At 35.0% G+C, this 22,112-nt stretch overlaps 1 protein-coding gene across 1 annotated transcript in view; it reads right to left on the bottom strand.

The window, feature by feature from the left end:
- The window catches only part of CNTLN (centlein), a 476,456-nt gene that overhangs the window by 54,603 nt on the left and 399,741 nt on the right, over nt 1-22,112 (bottom strand). The window contains exon 28 of the mRNA XM_027863054.1: nt 3,039-3,224. Coding sequence (XP_027718855.1) covers nt 3,039-3,224 — 186 coding nt within the window. The remainder of the gene's footprint in view (nt 1-3,038; nt 3,225-22,112) is intronic.

Raw genomic sequence — 22,112 nt, forward strand, 5'->3', positions numbered from 1 at the left:
ATAAGGGCACCTGAATCACTGTCTTCAAGCAAAGAAGAGGAATCAGACCTCTGCCACCCAGCCCCACAAGGAAGAACTAGGAGTAGAGGGTAGAAGTTGTAGGAAGGAAAATTTTGGCTTGTTATAATGAAAACTACTTAATCATTAGAATTGTGCAAAGGTGGAATGAGCTGACTTAGGAGGCAAAGGGTTCACTGTCACTGAAGATTCTGCAGTGCAGGCAGAATAATCACTGGTTCAGTAGGTTGTAGAAGGGACCATTGTTTAAGTATGAGTTGCCCCCTACACCAACTCAGACTCTTGAGATTCTCTGATAGTTTCTTCTCTTGTGTAGGATTTTATTAACATGTTGTGTTTGGTAGGCAGGCATCTCTATTTGTAATAAGCCTTAAAACAGTATAATTGCATACTTCCACTACACTAAAAACTAAAATTTGTTTATCGTTTTTTAAGAAATAAGTAAAGTCTCTGACTTAATGGCTGGGATCAAGGCAGGTGCGGATCACAGAATGTAGATCGCAAGGCCAGAGCTGGAAGGGACCTCAGAGGCTCTATAGTATTTAGTTTTACAGATAAAGAAACTGAGGTAAAGGGAGGTTGAGTTACTTCCCGAGGTCAAAGATCAAGCATCAGAGTAGGAATATGGACCGAAATTCCCTGAATCCAATGTAATGCTATTTCTATTGTATCACATGACAGTGACTGAAACTAAATAAAAATGATTGTGCTATTGGTATATACAAGAATCATTAAGAATCACAGAATTTTAGAGCTCGAAGGACCTTTACAAACTTTCCAGTGCAGCCTTCTTTGATATATAAGGAAAATGAGGTCAAAAGTCACAATTAGCTAACAGGTATATTCAAGTGTTAAAACAAAACAAAAACCGAATATAAAAATGTGAATGCATCAATAGATAAACGAGGGAGTGATTATGTAAATTGAATAAAAACCTGACTATCATTTTAAGTAGGATGTCCCAAAGGTATCTCAAATTTGACATGCCCCAAATTGAGACTGTCTTTGTTTGTAAACGCATCCTTCTTGTGAATTTCCTGATTTCTGTTTAGGATACCACCATCCTTCTAGTCACTCAGGTCCACAGACTTGGCATCATCCTTGACTCATCATTCTCTCTTATTCCTCACATCCAAACAAGTTGCCAGACTTGTCAATAGTATCTTCATAAAATATCTTGTATCCTTTCCCTTCTTTATATTACAGCATAGCCATCAAGACTTCATCACTTATTTCCTGACTATTATAATAGTCTCCTAATTAGTCTATTAATAATAATACATGTGCTTACATATATTATTATAGTTAGCATTGTCATGGTGTCTATGTACCAGGCACTGGGCTAACCACTTCACAAATATTATTTCATGTTGTCTCACACAACCTTGTGAGGTAGATGCTATTATCCTCATTGTGCAGTTGAGGAAACTGAGGCAAACAGAAGCTAAATGACTTGCCCTGAATCACACAGCTAGTAAGTATCTGAGGACACATTTAGACTCAGGTTTTCCTGAGTCCAGGCTCAGTACTCCAAACATGGTGCTGCCTCACTGCCTGCTTCCTGTTTCCATGCTCTGCAATCCAGGCTCTACCCAGCTACCCAAGGGATATTCCTAAAGCACCAGTGTAATCATGTTATCCCTCTGCTCGAGAAGGTCCATCAGTTCCCTCTTGCCTTTATGATCAGACACAAACTCCTCTATTTGGCAGTTAATCTCTGTACAATCTAGCCCCTGTCTACCTGTCCTAGTTTACTAAGCATTACTCTCCTTCCTGTACTTTAAACAGTCTAGTCTGATCCTCTTTGAGAACAAAGGACAAACAACAAAGTCAAACTGGCCTGCTTGTATTTCCCTGTACGTTTCATTCCTTTGCACCTGTCTATGCCTTTCAATACAGACTTTCTCCCATGCCTGTAATTCCCTCTTTCCTCACTTCCACTTTTTAGAATCTCTGGATTCCTTTAAAGCTCAAGTGTCATCTCTGGTAGTAAATATGTCTATTTTGATTCCTCCACTCTTTAGTGCCCTTATCCCTAGAATTTTCCTTCCCTATGTCAGGAAGGCCCTTTCCTGAAATGGCTCAGCCATACTTAATTTTACTCCCTATTCCTCAACTCACCTTTTCGACTGTCTCATCAACCACCTTGCTCTGAGCAATACCATCACCCACAGTTCCTGTTTCTGGAAGGGATGTGTCAATATACTCTTTTATAATCCAATAACTCACTCTGTAACTTTCCAGACCAAAGTACCCTTTCCTGGTCACCACTGTACTATTTGTGTTGTAAACTTGGCCTCCTCCCCACGCCAGTCTTAATTAAAACATAAGCTTCTTGAGGGCAGGACCTGCTTTTGATTTTGCATTTATGTCCCCACTGCTTAGCATAGTGCTTGGTGTATAGTAAGCACTTAATAAATGCTTTTTTTTCTTTTGTTCACATGCCGGTGCATATGCACATATACATATATATAGTTATGGATGTAGTTTATCATTTATTGCATATGTTATATGGACTCAACCAGGAAGGACAAGATTTTTCAAAATAAAATTTTAAGTTTTACACCTTCTTAAATTTTCATTTGCAATAACTTTGGATTCAATCATAAGAAATCTACCATTCCTTTATGTTACATAAAAGAGAAACATTTTAAATCAGTGATGTTAAACTGACTACATCCACTGACAGATTACAAGTAAATTTATAAGATACAGAATACAATTAACTAAAGAAAGGAAGTGGAAAGAAGAGGCATGAACAACTGACTTGTCTCAAAGTTATTTTAAGATGCTGCATAACCCTGATTACACAGCTAAGTTTCCATAGATCGTTTTGAGCATGCATCTTGTTTTGATGTATTTCTTCAGTGGCACAGTGTCAATCCTTATTTTTTTCTCTTACAGCTGAAATTACTAAGTCATCAAACAAATAAGTCATATTTTAATTGAAATTTAATTTAACTGAAAAAACTCATTAATTAAAAAGATGACTATTACAAAAGCCATTTAAATTCTCTCACCTCTTCATCCTCTGAGTCTAACATTTCTTCCACATCAGTCGGTGAAATGTTTAGGATAGAAGCTGCCAAACCCTGGACTTTTTGGGTTGCAGTTTTGCTGAGAGTCTTATTGTGCTCTATTTTTTTAATCTGTCTTATTCGCAACCTCATGTCTTGGACATTACGATGTATTTCTTGAACTAAACCCTGTAATGAACAATAAATGAACATAACTAATACAAAAGAATCTAAAATACTATAGAAAACAAGTAAAACAAATTAAATTTAAAATAATCAGGAAGTAAAAATATGGGGCAATTAATATCCCCTCCCATTATTGGGTTTACTGTGAAATAACTATTTGAAGACCTTTGTAAAGGCATGACATGTTCCTTGCTTTCAGACAGTATCACAGATGAGATAAGAGCAAACTGAAATGCACAGAAAATGGTGGTAATGATTCAGAACTTGAACTTACATTCCTTGTTCAAACTTAACATTACTTAAGTAATGCTATCTGACTGATGTTCAATTGATCCTTCTGAACAGCATAATAAGGTTGTCTTTTTTACCCAGCAGCCAATTCCTTGCTTCCCACTAGACCTGACAACAATGCTACATCTCTCAAACTATCTTAGCATTCTGTTATCTTTGATACATTTCTGATGTTTCGGATAATCAATTCTGTTAGAACTAAATCTATTAACTGGTAGTCATCTAATACTGACTTTAAGCCACTGTCTCCTGTATATTTTATTTGTTAGCTAACATTTAATGCAAATTACTTCCATATACTTCTTATAATTCTAGTCCTGAAGACCTACTAAAAACTTTCCTTTCATCAAGAATGACTATCTCTTCCTGGACACCATGCCACTTACTTTTTCAATTACCTTCACTGATTTCCAAATGCCTCTAGAATAAAATATAAATTCCCCAGGCTCTAACCTACTCTGTATTTTTCCAACCTTATGATTCACTATTCCCCTTCCCTAAAGTCAAACTGGACTTCTTGATGTTCCTCACATTCCATCTCTTTTCTCTGGGCCTTTTTACCTCTGCTTCAAGTATCACCTTATACATGAAGTCTTTCTTGGCTTTACCAACTGCTAGTATCCTCCCTCAATAAACTACCTTTTAGTAATTTTTTTCCTTATTCTGTATACACATGCTGAATTCCCAAACTGAAAGTAAGCCCCTTGAAATTAGGGATTATTTCATTTTTTTGTCTTTGCATCTCTAGCCCTTTGTACAATGGCTATTACACATAAATGTTTGTTGATTGATTGATTTGTGATTAATTAGATGCTTCTAATATAATCATTAATAGGTGAACCCTCCATTAGAAAGCAATAAAGTACATATGGAGTACTCAATTAAGCTGACCAATACACAGATGCCACCCTCCTCCCAAAAAAAGCAAATCAAATCAACCCAGTAAGAAAACTTCACTTTGTTTACGATATATTTAAAATAATTTTAACAAATACATTAAAAGAACAGTATGTTCTGAACATTTTTTTACCCCAGAGGCAACCAAACTATCAACAGAAAAAAATTAGACAAAAAAGAGATTATCAAGTAAGGAGGGGATGTACACTGAGAGAAAAAAAATGTGGCAACAAAAAAACTAAAGGAGAATAAGAGAAAAGTAAGGAAAAATGGCTAAGGTACAGAAAGTAATGAACAGAAAATAATATAAAACCCTCACTTCACATGGCACAGTCCCATAACTGTTTTATATCATCAGCTGGTGAATCACCCCAGGGGCTTTAAAAAGTTACATTTCAAATGAAAAAACACACTTGACATCAGGCAGTGCTCAACTATACCTTTTCATTCTACAATGGAGCTATGAAAGGCTTAAAAGTAATACAGAATTGTTCTCAGCTACAGAAAATACCAAATGGCAACCTTTTGGGTAGGTTGCATGTTACCATTAAAACAGATGTCTGGGTAGATAGCTATTTGAAGTGATGATGTTAGCAAAATGAAGAATTGAGGGGAAAATCAACTCAAATAAATAGCAAAGTAAAAATAGAAATTAGTGCCCCCCCCTTAAAATAAATCATGAATCTACAAAAATGTGGTAGAAACCACTAATGACCTTAATACTTTCAAACTGAAAGATAGAATTGTGTAGGCAGAATACCTAGTATTAAAGTTTATTCCATTAACCATAAATGTCACTATTGTTGTTATCTCATTCTCATCTTTTAAAATGGGTTTTGAATGAAAAGGTTCTGGGACAAGTCCTATTACTTTTTCATATTTAATATTCTACAGACTATTGCAGAAGTGGATAAATAGCTCTTTTTGTAATTCAATAAAAGTATCAGGATGTAAGCTTATCCTCTGGAGAGTCACTGAAAACATCTTTAGGATGACTTTAGTAGTGAACTGAATGGCAGGGATGGGATGTTTCTCATGTTGTCCCCATGTGATTCTGATCTCTTTTCCTAGGTCTCTTTGAGTTGAAAGCTTTTCATTCCACATTGCTTGGTGATGAAGAGTATTTGGTATGAAGACCTATTAAAATGTCATTATTTATTATTATTATTACCATATTATTATTAACCAAAAGCATTTATTAAATACATAATACCATTAACTTCTCAAGGTACTACTGCAGGATACTAGAGTTCCAGAAATTTTATCAATTTCATTTAACTAAAATGTAAGCTCTTTGAGGGAGGATGCAAAGTCTTATTCATTTTTGTAATCTCCACAATGGCATACTGCCTTATACTTGTATGAGCTGGTCATGTGGTGAGGCTGAGGAATGACAGGTAAATAATTGTGTGCTTCACTAGTACCATCTAGATATCAGGAGAAAGAGAGGAAGGATTTCAGCATATTGGGTGGACTCCCTGAGGAGAATTTACGGGAGGACACAGAAAAAAGTGAAATGAATGAGCAGCCATCAATAGGCTGTAATCTGTATCACTGAGGGAGAGAACTTCCAAAATGATTAGATCACAGATCCATTTTAGTATCTGATTATTTACATTTATATATCATATTTATTGAAACTATAAATTTCAACAATTTTCACCTACAAAATCTTTCAGTGAAGTAGAATAATTGAGTTTCACCTCTTCTTCTTTTCCTTTCCCAACTTGCAACCAGACAGAAAGAAAAAATTAAGAAATTTGAGAAACAAAAGCTTAGAATCAAGGCATGACATATTAGGGACAGGAGATTTCAGTTATCCAAACATGAGATGAGGTGTGTTCTTTCTGTGTGTGTGTATGTGTGTGTGTGTGTGTGTGTGCGTGTGTGTAAAATGCAAAATACTGAATTGCTTCTTGTCTTGATTTAATGATAATTTCATCATTCAAAAAGTAGAGCAACAAAAAGGGGGAAATTCTGCTCTAAATCTGATTCTTTCCAACACTGAGGAATGTCTTGCTGAAGTGGAAGTGATGGGAACCTTCAGGTGGTATGTTTAATTGTCATTTTACTTTTATTAACTCTCCTGTGGAGAATGGTACTCAAGATAACTAATGAAATAATAATGATAGCATTTAACACCCCTTGGTAAATTCAAGTCACTTGACTCCCAGGAAGCTGAAATAGCTGTCAGATGTAATTGTGATGTCATTGGTTGTAATCTTCAAAAGAGTATGGAGAACTTGAGAAGCACCTTATCATCAGAGAAGGACAAATCTTCCAATTTTCAGAAGGTTAGGGAACAGGGTCTGAAAATTTTAGGTAAGTGTGACTTCAATTCCTGGCAAAATTCTAGAACATTTCTTTAAAGATACACTTCAAGACTTCTGGAAGCCAAGATGGTGGAGTAAGCAGCAAACTGCTGTAGCTTTCTCATAATCACCTCCAAACAACCATAAAATAGCATCCCAGAACAAATCTTGGAACAACAGAACCAGTGAAAAGACAGACTGGAGCAGTCTTTTAGCCCAGGAGACTTAGAGGATCAGCAAGAAAGGTTCATCTCACTCTGGTAAAAGGGGAGCACATTCCAGGACAGGAAGCCAGACTAACCTTATTTTCATTTTTGACAAGATTCCTAAACTGGTAGATAAGGGGAATGCTACAGACATAGGTTACCTAGATCTTCACAAAGCATTTCACAAAATTTTCATGCTATTCTTGTGGAAAATATGGAGATATGGGACAGATGACAATATTCTCAGGTAGATTCAGAACTGGTTGAACAGCCAGTAAGAAAGAAAGAAAGAACATTAATAGTCTAATGTTAGCTTAGAAGGAATCCTTCAGGGCCGATGGATTTGCTAAGTTGAATACTGCTTAGCATTTTTGTCAGTGATGTAGATAAGTGGCTGGATGGCATGTTCATAAAATCTACAGATGACACAAAGCTGGGAAAGACTGCAAACACACCAGATAATAGAGTATGGATACAAATAAATCTCGACAGGCTGGAGCAGTGAGATGAACTGAATAAAATAAAATTTAGTAGGATCAAATATAAAGTTTCATAACTGGGACAAGTACAAGATAGGGAAGTGATGATTAGGTGGCAGCTTGACAGAAGAAAATGTAGACTCTAGTGGACTACAAGTTCAATGAATCAATGGTACAATATGACAGTCAAGAAATCTTAAAGAGCATTGAGAACCATAACTTCTAGGAATAAGGAGATGATAGGCCAGTGTAGCGGCCACATCACATGTAGAGTTACCATTTTTAATCCTTGGCACCATATCTTAGGAAGGACTTTGATACACTGGAAAATATCTAGAAGTAGGCAAAGAAAAGTGAAGAATATGAATAGTCAAATACAACCATCTATATAATCACTCCAAAGTAGTTACGTGGAACCTTTCATATAATCATTTAAAACCCTATTGTAAATGGTGAAAAGGCATACGCTATTCAGCTTTTCACTTGAGAATGGCATATTAATTATCAAGTTCATTTAGTTAATGATTTCTGTCATTGCACTAGTGGCTTGAGTTTAAAAAGTAAGTCATTTATTCCCTTCTGACAAGAATGGCCAGGCACACGATTATTACCTTGTAAGTAAACGGCTCTGAAAAATTTAAAGCTCCATATAAATGTCAGCTATTATCATCATTAATAAGAAATATATGAAAGAGAGAAGGTGACAGTGAGTTAGTGCTAGATAACAAATGGAGAAACAGTAGAAAGTAGTGGGGAGAACAATAAAGTGGAAGCTTAGAGAGCTAGGTTCTAGGGCAGCTTTACAACTAGCCTAGCTTTGTAAGCTTAGATAAATTGTTTCATTTTCTGAGTCACAGTTTCTTCAACTCTGAAATGTGGTGACCAGATAATTATGATCCCTTCTAACTTTAAAGTTCATTAACTCTTGCTTCAATCAATCAAAACACATTTGTTTGACTGTTAGTCATTTCCTTTAGTCACAAAATTTAAATGCCCATAATATAACATGTTTTATTCAAGGTTCTGAAAATACATGCTCAACAGTAATCTCATTAAGTTATTTTAAGATAATAGCATTTACTTCCACTGGTAAATACACCTAAGAATAGAATATAGAATAACTACTTTAGTGGCAAATGTCCCCAAGAGGAAACTGGACAAAAGCAATGGGCTATATCTCCACTGGACATTTGTTAATATGGTAATTAGCAAATGGTAAAGAGATCCTTTCTCTGAAATTTTTACCTTGGGTGTTTAAAATTCACTCTCACTCTTGACAGAAGAAAATGCAGACTCTAGTGGACTACAAGTTCAATGAATCAATGAGATAGGATAGTGAGATAGGATAAGAAGATTATTAAGATAATTAAGATTATTATATAAGAAGATTATTAAGAGGCACTTGGATAAGTTAAGCATCTAAGAAGGAATGAAAAAACATAAAAGTGATAAGGAACAGATACAATCAAAAAGGTTGATGTTTTTGTTTGTTTGTTTTTTTACAAATATTTTATATTTTCCCAAAAATTTCATTTATGGTTACCAGTTTGACATTTATTTTTCTTTCAGCTAATGTAAGTAGTTTGTATTTCTATGGACTATTTTAAATAAATTATCTTATTCCAGTCATTAAACTAAAATAAAATCCTTTTGTGGCTTTTTCCACAATGTACACAACTTATAAATGACCACAAAATAAACCTAGTTTTATTAGGTAAAACCCAAGATGCTGTCACAGGAAACTGAACTTCTCCACCAATGTATACCACAGATTCAGTAACTGAAACTTTCACAGAGTTTTCGTTAGTCAAATACCTACAGAAATAGAGCTTCTACAACATTCTTTTTAAAAAGAGGTAGATCTCCAAATTACTCATAATTTATAATGATTAATAATTTCTTGAGAAATGATTGTAAAAGATGGAGTGAGTACTAACTTTATCCTTTTCAGATTACAATTTGGACAACTGCATTCAACTTCTTCCAACTCCCCTTGCAGTTTCATAAGAAAGCATTATTATTTTTAAATTTAATTCTGACAGTAATGTTTTGTGTTTATAGACTGTATCCTCTAAGAAAGAGTGTGGCTACTAAATGGCTTTTACATAGTTGGCACAATTTCTTTATTAAAAGCAAAACTCATGCCAAAAAAAGATCCAAGTTCTGTACTGGGAAAGGTCTTTCTTTATAAAGTACTTCATAATAAAAAGTACATAAATATATCATTCATCACAAACTCAATGACATAACATTTTAATTTCTTATCCACAACTACCTATAAACTGCCACTTTCAGGTAAGACCATTGAATTCATAGCTTTAAGGCCTTTAAATGTTAAAATGTATTTACTCTGGGAAAAGCAACTATGGCTAGGCTAAGTGAATAGATTGTAATACTAAATGAAACCAAATATTTATATTTTCTCTTCAGCATTTTATCATTCATTATTTTAATTTATTTTACACCTCACTGTCCATCCTCTAACCCGGTTCTCTCCTGGTTCTCCTCTGACCTTTCTAACTGCTCCTTCTCATTCTCATTACCTAGATCTTCCTCTAGGTCATGACTACTAATCATGGGTATTCCTTAAGTATGTATCTAAAACCCCTTTATCTTCTCCCTTCATATCAGGCGTTCTTTATTTATTTTTTGGTGTCATGGACTATCTAGGGAAGCCAATGGACCCCTCCTTAGAATTATATTTTTAAGTTCTTAAAATACAAAGAATTATAAAGGAAACCAATTATACTGAAATAAAAATATCTAAATAGCTAGCTAGCTAGATAAATAGCTATCCTTTCCTGTCAAAATTTACAGTTCCTGTGAAATATATTCACGGATGCTTAAGAGACTGTGGACTCCAAGTTAAGAACCTCTGCTTTATATTATCTTACTTACGGATCTCATCAACACCCAGAGCTTCAATGATCATATCTATGCAGATGATTTTCAGCTCTATTTACATAGTCCTAACTTCTCTTCTGACCTACAGTTTCATATCACCAACTACCTATGGATCGTCTTGAACTGGATAGCCTGTAGACATCTCACACTCAAAACAGAATTCATTATCATTCCAAACTTTCCCCTCTTTTAACTTTCTTTTAACTATTACTGTCAAGGATACCACTATCCTCCCAGCCACCTAGGGTCCTAATTCAGGTTTCATCCTCAAATCTTCACTCAATCACCCCACATATTGAATCTGTTGTCATGTCCTATCATTTCTACCTTCACATCTCTTCCTCCTTTTGCTCCACAAATATAATTTCCCCACCACCCTGATGAAGAATTTAACCCCTTCATACCTATAGTAGAAAGATTGAAAAGTAGAATGGTACAATCAAATTAATCAAAATAATTCAATAAAAATAAAATGGTACAATACAAATTTCAATTATGCAATGAGAAACTAAAGTCAAAGAACAAAAAGTGTATAGTGTCTGCTATTTAAAAAGTGCCATAGACATCAGGAGGAGAGAACATTTAAGAATCACTGGACTGTCTGAAAACCATGATCAAGCAAAAAATACCAATAGCATATTTCAAGATATCATAAAACTGCCCAGAATTATCAGAACCAAAGGGCAAAGTAAGAAGGAATTCATAGGTCTTCACTTAAAAAAACCCACCAACTTAATATACCAAGAAAAGTCATAGTTCAAAATCAGACCTTAAAGGCTTAATTAAAAGTACTTGAAGGAATCAGGGAAAAAAGATCACTATGAAGGGATCACCGTTGAGATCACCCAAAATTATGCAGCAATATTTTTAAATAAGAAAAGAATAGAATGTATTCCAAAAGGGAAAAGAAAAAAGTTTATGACCAAAACCATATTCTGCAAAATTGATTATAATCCTAACGGGGAAAATTGGCTCTCAAATAAAATAGATGACTAGCAAATGTTCCTTTGAGAAAACCAGAGCTGGGTACAATCTCTGAAATGCAAACAGAGAAAATAAGAGAGATCTAGAAAGGTTGGAGCAATCTGAAATGAGTTAAATGATAATCAAGTACTTACATCCTAATAAATGGAGAAGAGACTATTGTCCCTTCAGAATCCCACTGTCTTCAAGGGGTAAAAGAAGCAATAAAGGACCTCGGTGTAGTTTTAGTTTGTTTTATTTTAAGACAGTAAACAAAAGGAAGAGGAAAAATGGAATACATTAGGGGAGATATAAAAGAAGCAACAAAGGACCTGGGTGTAGTTTTGGTTTTTTTTGTTTTAAGAAAGTAAATCAAAGGAAGAGGAAAAAGGGAATACATTAGGAAGATACAAAAGAAGAAGGGGAAGTAACTTACTTTTTCTCATTATTGGTAAAGGAAGGTGGGAACTAGGAGTATGAGCATTTCATGAATCTGATTTTTATTTTTACTAGACAAAGGAAGACTGAACAAACAGAAAGACACACACAGACAACCCACTACCGCTTTCCCCTACATACACATACCCATACATGAAGAATTTAGTGTAAATTAAAAAGAGAAATGAATGAGGACATTAAAGAGGGGCTTTAAGAAAAAGGGCAGAATTAGGGGAGAGAATAGTCATAAGCAAAACAAGCCTCAGTCATAGCAGGCTGATGAAAAAGAGAGAATAAAATTGGTAGCAATAAAGGGTAAGGATCTTTCAGAGTGATCTGAGTCTGGGCTGGGGGAACAGAGGAAAGGCAAAAGAATAGGAGCAGAGCACTAGTCATAGATTTCTAATGTTAATCTCATTTTCTTCTTTTTTCTTTATAAAGAGTAGAGAAGGGGCACCTAGGTGGCACAGTGAATAGAACTCTGGCCTTCGAGTCAGGAGGACCTGAGTTCAAATCCAGCCTCACACACTTAACACTTACTAGCTGTGTGACCCTGGGCAAGTCACTTAACGCCGATTGCCTCACCATAAAGCAAAAAAAAAAAAAAAAGAGTAAAGAAGTAGGAGGTAAAGAGAAGAAAAATTACAATCAAATATGGTGGAAGAAAAATACACCTAACTATAATAACCATGAATGAAAATGGCATGAACTTTCCCTAAAAATGGGGAAAGGTGACAGAAAGATGAGAAAGTAGATTCCAATGATATTGGATTACAAGAAACACATTTGAAATAAAAAGATCCATACAGAATTTAAATGAGGAGCTAGAATAGAATTCATGACTATCCAATAAAGAATGTGCAGTAATGATGATCAAAGACAATGCAATACTAGCTAACAGAGATAAGTAAACTACATTATGCTTTTCAAATTTATTTATTTTGATTTATCAACAATCACTTCCATAAGCTATTGAGTTTTAAAACTTTTTCCCCCTACCTCCACCCCTTCCTCCCCAAGATGGTGCACAATCTGATACAGGCTATACATATACATTCCTATTAAACATATTTTCACATTAGTGATGTTGTAAGCAAGAATTAGAACCAATAGGAGGAACCGCCAGAAAGAGGAAACAAAACACAACAGAAAAAAAATAGCAAATGGTATGCTTTGATCTGCATTCAAACTCCATAGTTCTTTCTTTGGATGTGGATGGCATTTTCCGTCATGAGGCCTTTGGAGATGGCTTAGATCCTTGCATTGCTGAGAAGAGCTAAGTCTATAAATACTAGCCATCACACAACGTGGCTGCTACTGTGTACAACGTTCTCCTGGTTCTGCTCACTTCACTTAGCATCAGACCATAATAAATCTTTCCAGGTTTTTCTGAAGTCTGCCTGCTCATCATTTCTTATAGCACAATAGTTTTCTATTACATTCACATACCACAACTTGTTCAGCCATTCCCCAATTGATGAGCATCCCCTTGATTTCCAATTCTTTGCCATCACAAAAAGAGCTGCTGTAAATATTTTTGTACATGTGGGTCCTTTTCCCATTTTTATGATCTCTTTGGATTACAGCCCTAGAAGTGCTATTGCTGGGTCAAAAGGTATGCACATTTTTATAGCCATTTGGGTATAGTACCAAATTGCTCTCCAAAATGGTTGGATCATTTCACAACTCCAGCAACAATGCATTACTATTCCAATTTTCCCACACCTTCTCCAACATTTATCATTTTCCTGTTTTGTCATGTCAGCCAATCTGATAGGTGTGATGGGGTACCTCAGAGTTGTTTTGATTTGCATTTCTCTAATCAATAGTGATTTAGAGCATTTTTTCATATGTCTGTAGATGGCTTTCATTTCTTCATCTGAGAACTGCCTGTTCATAACCTTTGACCATTTATCAATTGAGGAATAACTTGTATTCTTATAAATTTGACTTAATTCTCTATATATTTAAGAAATGAGGCCCTTATCAGAGACACTGGTTGTAAAAATTCTTTCCCAATTTTCTACTTTCCTTCTAATATTGGTTAACATTGGCTTTGTTTGCACAAAAATTTTTCAATTTAATGTAATCAAAGTTATCCATTTTGCATTTTGTAATGTTCTCTATCTCCTGTTTGGTCATGAATTTTTCTGTTCTCCATAAATCTGATAGGTAAACTATTCCTTGCTCTCCCTGTTTACTTACAGTATCAGCTTTTACATCTAAATCATGAACCCATTTTGACTTTATTTTGATATATAGTGTGAGATTTTGGTCTATGCCTAGTTTCTGCCATACTCTTTTCCAGTTTTCCCAGCAGTTATTGTCAAATAGTGAGTTCTTTTCCCAGAGGCTGGGGTCTTTGGGTTTATCAAATAGTAGGTTACTGTAGTCATTAACTACTGTGTCTTGCATACTGATCTACATTCTATTTCATAGCCAGTGCCAAGTAGTTTTGATGATTGCTGCTTTATAAAACAATTTAAGATCTGGAACAGCTAGGTCACCTTCCCCTACATTTCTTTTCATTAGTTCCCTTGATATTCTGGACCTTTTGTTATTCCAAATGAATCTTGTTATTATTTTTTCTAGCTCTATAAAATAATTTTTTAGTAGTTTGATTGGTATGGCACCAAATAAATAAATTAGCTTAGATAGAATTGTCATTTTTATTATGTTAGCTCGGCTATCCATGAGCAACTGATGTTTTTCCAGTTACTTAGATCTGACTTTATTTGTGTGAAAAGTGTTTTGTAATTGTTTTCATATAGTTCCTCGGTTTGTTTTGGCAGGTAGAATCCTAAATATTTTATAATGTCTGTAGTAAGTTTAAATGGAATTTATCTTTCTATCTCTTGCTGTTGGGCTTTGTTGGTAAGCCACAAGATCATGAATTTTTGGCACACTACAAAACCTTATGACCATTTGCTTAGTTATGGAAAGGTTATAATCTGACTTGAAGGGAGTACCCATACTGATGTGGACAATTAGAAGCAGCTAGGTGGTGCAAAGGATAGACCACTAGGCCTGGAAGATCTGAGTTCAAATTCAGATTCGGATATTTCCTAATTGTGTAGCCTGGTCAAATCACTTAACCTCTGTGTACCTCAACTTCCTCAATTGTAAAATGACTGTAAAGTCCCTGGCACATAGTAACTGCTTAATAAATGTTTGTTGTCTCCCAATTTAACAAACATTAAGTGCCTATTAGGTCCAGGATACTGCACTAGACATTGGGGATACAAAGACAAAAATGAAACAGTTTTTGTCCTCAAGCAGCTTACGCGGATCCTCTAAATATTCTCGTGTCATTTTAGTTTATGCTTTTCTCTTTACTATCTTTATTGCAATTAAGCAATTATATATTTATATATTATTATAATTGGTTACCCTCTCACTTTTATTCTTACTAGCTTATGTGATTCTCTTCTGCAAGGACATATGCAGGATGGGGAATTATGTATTTACAACAATTAACACTATAAAATTTCATGAATAGAAATCAGGAGACTTGAAAAGGCAGAAAGAGCAGAAAAATTCAAATTCTAAATCCAGTTAAGTAGCAGAAAACTCTAGTGCCTGGATGACATTGATAATAGCTAGCATTTATACAGTATTTTAATGTTTTCAAATACTTTACAAATATTATCTCATTTAATCCTCAAAACAACCCAAATAAGATAAGTGCTATTAATATCCTCATTTTACAGATGAAGAAACTAGATTTCTAGACTACTGAGGTTTGTGGGCCACCTGAGGAGAGCAAGGAGAAACAAATTCTTTTAATATTTTCCCCTCAAGTTTGTGTGATAACACTCCATTTCAATTTTCATTCACCAGAATTTAAGTTTCTTGAGGGCAGTAACTACTTCATTTTTGTCTTTGACTCACTAGTACCTAACATAGTGCTTGGCATATAGCTGGTACTTAATATGTGAATATGATTAATTGATTCAAATATAATAGTAGCTGATATTTATTTAGTACTTCTAAATTTACAAATTATGTGCCTATATATAATAATAATATTTGTATGCATGTGTATTCATACATTCATTCCATTTGATTTTTTATAATAATCTTATGAGATTGATACTTAAATATTATTATCTACATTCTGCAGATGAGTAAACTAAGAGTCAGAGAAGTTAAGTGTGTTATCCATGGTCACATGGCTAGTAAAATTCAGAAGTAGGATTTGAACTAAAAGTCTTCCTGGTGCAGTTTTAGCCTCTATACAATTTTTCTATAGACTCTGAAAAACATGTCACTATTTTCAGATATACTTGATTTCCCCTGACTTGATGGTTTTTTACATTAACATAAAAAGTCAATACACCTAACTTTGACTAGTAATTCCCTTAAGTATTTGAATTATCCCTTGGCTTTTAACCACTTACCTATTTGATTTAGATAATAAATCCAGAGGCTAGAAGTTGTATATAATTAGTATTTTACATAATGGGGGTTAATAAATGAATAATCAGAAAAATAAGGTCAGTTCTAGTATATAAAAATGTTTTAGCAATAAGAGCTTTTCTGTCATGATAGCTGACAAATGATTTCTTAATATAATTTTTCCAGTGGCAGTATGCTATGTATGAATGAATGAATAAAAAAGAAATTACTACCACTTTACTATCCTTCTACTTCACAGAAGTAGCTATTTGATGAACTGGTTTTAACAATATAACTCTGTTAATTCTACAAAAGTACAAAACACATATATGACCCTAATATAAGACTGCATCTTACCAAATCATGCTTCTATTTGATGACAAAACCAGTGGATATTTATACTTCCACCTGAATGCTGGTTCCAGGTTAGCATTTATTTCAGGGCTAATGAAATCTACTGAAAAGCTAGAGTTTGACATATGACTCTTCACATACAAATACATTAACAAGGCAATAACAGGGCTAAATCAAACTGAACAAATCCTTACAGAAATTTTCTTAGTGTATTTTATTTGGTCATTAGAAGAATCAGTGTATTGGTTCTGCCATATATATATAACCCAGGTGCTTAAAGCAATTGATTTTACTCTAGGGCAAAATTCTATATTCAAGATTAGATCTAGAACAGATGGCTACTCCACCTCTCCCATAACTGTGTTGTACAACACGAATAAATGAGAAGTCTGAAGGGAATGTGTATTCCATACCTGGTTCTAAATAAACATCATTACTATCATCACTTCTACTAATATTTATTAAGTATTCTTGAGTACATTATTCTGTATTAGGCACTTAGGATAAGTCCCAGAGTGCATAATATTCCATGTAGAATACATTAAAGTACTTACCTAGTTCCTTCCCTCCTAAGGTTTATCATATAAGATACTCTTGTGAATTTTCCATTTAACTCTTGCCCCAATGCCTCATTGTGGATCGGGTATTATTCTGGTTTCATGAAGACTATACCAGTAGAATATAAGCTCTACAAGTTACATCAAACTAGAAAGGTTTGGGGTATTGCCAGTGTTTTGATGCTTATCTTCCAATCCTAGACAGATGAGAAGACCTTCATCTCAAGGTTGGTCATGGAATGATGAATTTTGGGGGCACAGCAATTCTCAAAGTCTATTTACCAAGTAAAAGAGAGGTTGTGCTCTGCATTGAGAGAGGGGAATATGAATATCAAAGAAATCACACATCCTTGAAGTATTAATGAATGTGTTAAGTATTATGCTAAATGATTATGAAGAAGAAATGCAAAAGATGGTCTCTGCCCTCAAGTGTACAATCTGGTTAGAAAAAATAACAGAAAAGTAAAGTCAGTATATAATCAAATTCAAAATTTTACAGCATAAACTTTGCAATATAAGTGATCAGAAATATGGTTTGTAGTTGTCAAGGAAGGTTTCATAGAAGAGGGGGCACCTGACCTGGGTTCTGAAAGATAGGGGGGATATTTGCATAGGCAAAGAAGAGAGGAGAAAGCATCCCAAATAAGGAGAAAACATTGAATATAGTTATAAAAGTCAAAACAACTATGTCATGGGTATAAGTTGGTGAGTAGTGAGATGTAAGGCTGGATAAAGAAATTGTACCAGATTATAAAGAGCACTGAAAATCAGGTTTAAGAGTTTAGAATACAGTAGGAAAAAAAAAAAACAACTTAAGGTTTCTGATCAAGGCATTGACATGATAAAAGCAGTGTTGAAAGAATATTAACCTAACAGTAGGTGGTGGATTGGAAATGGAGAGTGTGAAGGCAGAGATGGCCAATGGAGAGATTATTATAATAAATTTGTTTTGTAGTAATGAGCATTAGAATATGAGGTTATGGAATCAAAGGATTTAGAGCTGAAAGAGACCCAAGAAGTCACATTTTATAAATTAGGAGACTGAAATCCAGAAAAGATTAGGATTATAGGATCATTGATTTAGAGGTGGAAGTGACCTCAGAACCATATAGTTCAACCTTCTTATTTTACAGATGAAGAAACCAAGTCTCAAGCATGCTGACTTGCCTAGGGTCACTCACATGATGTCAGAAATGGAATTTGAACCGAAGTTCTTGACTCCAAAGTTTCTGGACTCCAAAGACTCCAAAGACTCCAAAGTCTTTCCACTATACCACCCTACCACCTCTAAATTCACACAGGTGATAAACAGTAGAGCCTGTATTCAAATACAAATCTTATGACTCTAAATCTTGTATTCTTTCTACTATACTTTTACTGTCTTTTTAAGGAAGTCTCCTGGCATAGTATTTGGTTGTCCTTCCAAACACAAATAAAGCTCTCCTTCCTTTTAAAACCCACCTACAAACCTCATTTAAAACCAAATTCTATTTGATGGAAAGTTATATCTCTATTGAACAGAAGACATCTTTTATAGACCAAGTCAGTGTAGTAGTTATCTGGCTCTGCCCTGGTAAATACTAACGAAGACACATTTAGCTTTCTTTATGGAAACCATTCAGATGTTAAATTTCTTTGCATCTACTATAAAGTACAATCAAGAAAAATGAAGACAAAAGATAGGGAAATACAGAAGATAAAAAGAGAGAAAAGGAGAGAGAAACAAAGAGACAAGAGAATGTAAAATAAGCTTGTTAGAAACAGAAAAAATGACAGGATACATAAAGGAAATTAAGACATTGACTCAGATTTCAAGAAGCTTACAATCTAATTCGATATATGAGACAGACACCTCTGAAACAGAGAACAATACGGTATCAAGGTAGTAATGGGTTATAGTTTTAAGAGTTAAATTATGCAGTACAGATATAATGAGAGAAGGAAGCCATACATGTGAGAATGAAATGGTTATAAAGGATTTGAGACTTGAGCTAGACCTTGAGGTTTGGATAGATGGAGAGCAGTAACAGGGTATTCCTGGCAAGAGGCATAACATGAGCAAAGGAAGGAGAGTTGGTAAATGAATATGGTGGAGAGAGAACAAACTGATATTACTGCAATACAGTATTTGTGCTGAGGACTTCTTGTGCGGAGTGCTAGACACAATTTAAACTACAAAAATTCTTGGTAACTGATGGATTTATAACACTGGATTGGTAGGGTCAAGATAGATTATGGTGAGACCGACATCTAGAAAGGGATTCAAAAAGTCATCTAACCCACTCTCATGCTTTTGGTCAGAACTACAAACTACAGGTTGGAGATAGCTAGATATCTTATTTTTATGGATATCCAGCGATATATTCTTTGTGGTTAAGTTTATTATTTTTTTTTGTTTTGGACACAATAGGGATATCTCAGCAGACACCCTCCCCCAACACACACACACACACACACACACACACACACACACACACAAACACATTTCCCCAAAACAGTTAAGCAAAGGTATCTAAAAGAGTCACAGTATAAGTCACTTTCGTATTTTTAGTTTACTGTTAAGAGGAACATAAATTTAATAAGAACTCTCGATAAGGTTTTCCAGTGTTATATTAGAATGGTCCCTTACTTCTCATCTTTCTTGTTTCTTGTTCTATTTGCTGCAGAGATGAAGAATCATTAGACAGTTAGAAGTTATTCTTTATATACTTGAAAACAATCACTCTCACCTCTGACAATTTTTTTCTTTGATATCCTCCCTGCCTTCCCCCAATTCTCTTCATCCTTCCTGAGATATGCTATTTCCAAAGTTTGCTCTGTACCTTCACCTACTGTTTCCCTATCAAGAAGAACCTCTCTATTTTGACAGGCCCTCCACAACTCCTTCCCCAAAGTGCATGTACACTCTAGGCTCACCTTCCAATACTGATGCCACAGAGAGTATCTCACAGAAAACTAATGCAATCCTTGATTTACTCTCCTGGCTCAAAGAACATATAATACTTTTGAGAGGCAACATGGTAAAGAGGAGAATGCACTGAACTTCAAAGTAATGAGACCTGGGTTCAATGCTGGCTATGACACTCAATAACTGTCTGTCCTTTGGTAAATCATGTAACTTCTCTGAGACTATTTCATCATTTATAAAATGGGGACAATAAAACAATGTACCTTACAGTGTTAAAAGAAAGCACTTTATAACACCTTACATAATAATACTAGGTTAGAGAATGGATTTACTTTGATACTTTCTGACCTCATTAATGGTGGCTAATCACTCCAAAAAGGCAACTAGGTGGTGCAGTGGGTGACAGCAATGGGAGTGGAGTCAGGAAGACCTGAGTTCAAAATCAGCTTCAAACACTCACCACCTGTGTGATCCTGGGCAAGACTCTTTGCCTGTGTCCACCTCAGTTTCCTCAATTATAAAATGGGAATACTAACAGCACTTGCCTCACTGGGCTCTTGTGAGAATCAAATGAGATACCTGTAAAGCTCTTAACACAGTATCTGGCACATAGCAGGTACCACATAAATGTTTATTCCCTTCCCTTCCTCAATAATATGCAATGAAACATCCATCCCCCATTAGCCTGAGTAATTCACATTCATCACTGTCCATAAATCTTCCACAGGATTCTACTCAATGTCCTAGAGATGTTTCTCTAGTTCTCTTGACACAACATGGATACTAATAGGGCATGTTGCCTGTCCACTGCAATCCCACATTCTCTTTCAATGACGGGTCCACACTTTCTAGGCATATATTTCTGACAAGCTAAACCCTTTTGAATTAATATTGACTTTACTTAAGAAAAACTCAAGGTTTCAGACTTCACGGATGGTATTCTGTAAACAGGAAGAACCTCATCATCTATAGGGAATCCTTCATTTGGACTCTATATTACATATCCCCCCAGTTATGGCAAACAACTTTGTTGAGTATATATGCTGTGTTTTTATGTTTGATCTATTCATTAACCAATCAATAATCAGTTATTAAGCAACTATGTATCAGTAATAGTCTGTATATTGTTGAATAAAGAACCTCTGTTACATCTTTAAATGAGTCTTATAGGGTTCTGATGTCTGCATAAGGAAAAACCTTGTCAGAGAACAACCTTTAAGGCAGCACTGAGTTCTCCCAATCAAATGGTTGTTAATTGTCAACAAATATTAAGCACAGGTAAGATTTTATTCTCTGCATCTTTCACTCAATTGTGTGATGGTAAAAATGGGGTCTGCGGAAGAATATCATGATTTTAGCCTGTCTGTTGGTTCCTTTTCTCATATTTTCAGCAATGATGCCCTTGGTACATATGTAGATTATTCTAATAAATATTTTGTCAAGATAGGAAAATGGGTATGGCTTAGTAGTTGTGACTATTCTCTAGCTTATCATTTGATGGGGGCAACAATATGATTTGAGTTTTTTCCCTAGGGCTTTGCTATCTTCCCTTCTTTCAGGTATCTGGAGAATTTATTCTATGATGCCCTTAAAATGCTATCTTCTCCAGTATGAAACTCCTCTTTATATACTTCAGGTAGTCTAGCTCTTCCCACTTTTGGTTTCTTTAGTGCCATTTTTATTTCCTTATGTAAAATAGTAGAGACTGTGATGCTTATTATGAATAATAAGAATAGGAATAGAATTGGTACAGGGACAGAACCTGTGATTTCTTTACTAAAGGAGATCTTTGAATGAGGAAACTCCTTGTACTATGGCACCTTCTTTCCAACTTATAATCTTAGACTAGAGAGTTGCCTAGAGCACTGAGAAGTTAAGTGGCTTGCCTAGGATCATGTGGACAGAATGTCAGAGGCAAGACTTGAAGCTAGGTCTTCTTGGCTTTGAATGTAGCTCTCTATCCATTATGCAACACTATCTCTCAAAAATACTAATACTTGGGTTTTTGGTTTTTTTGTTTCGTTTTGTTTTGTTTTTTACAAAAAAGATAATGAAGACACCCAGTAACATCTAGGACTAGAAAATATGGCTATCTTTCCTGCGCACTCCTGGCTTTCCTACTGATTTCCTGGTTCCCCAGTATGGAAGGACTAGAAAATTAAAATGGTGGTGGGAGCAACTGTG

This window comes from Vombatus ursinus, unplaced genomic scaffold (genome assembly GCF_900497805.2).
Source record: "Vombatus ursinus unplaced genomic scaffold, bare-nosed wombat genome assembly UNPS02014770.1, whole genome shotgun sequence".
In the NCBI taxonomy this organism is placed as follows: Eukaryota; Metazoa; Chordata; class Mammalia; order Diprotodontia; family Vombatidae; genus Vombatus; species Vombatus ursinus.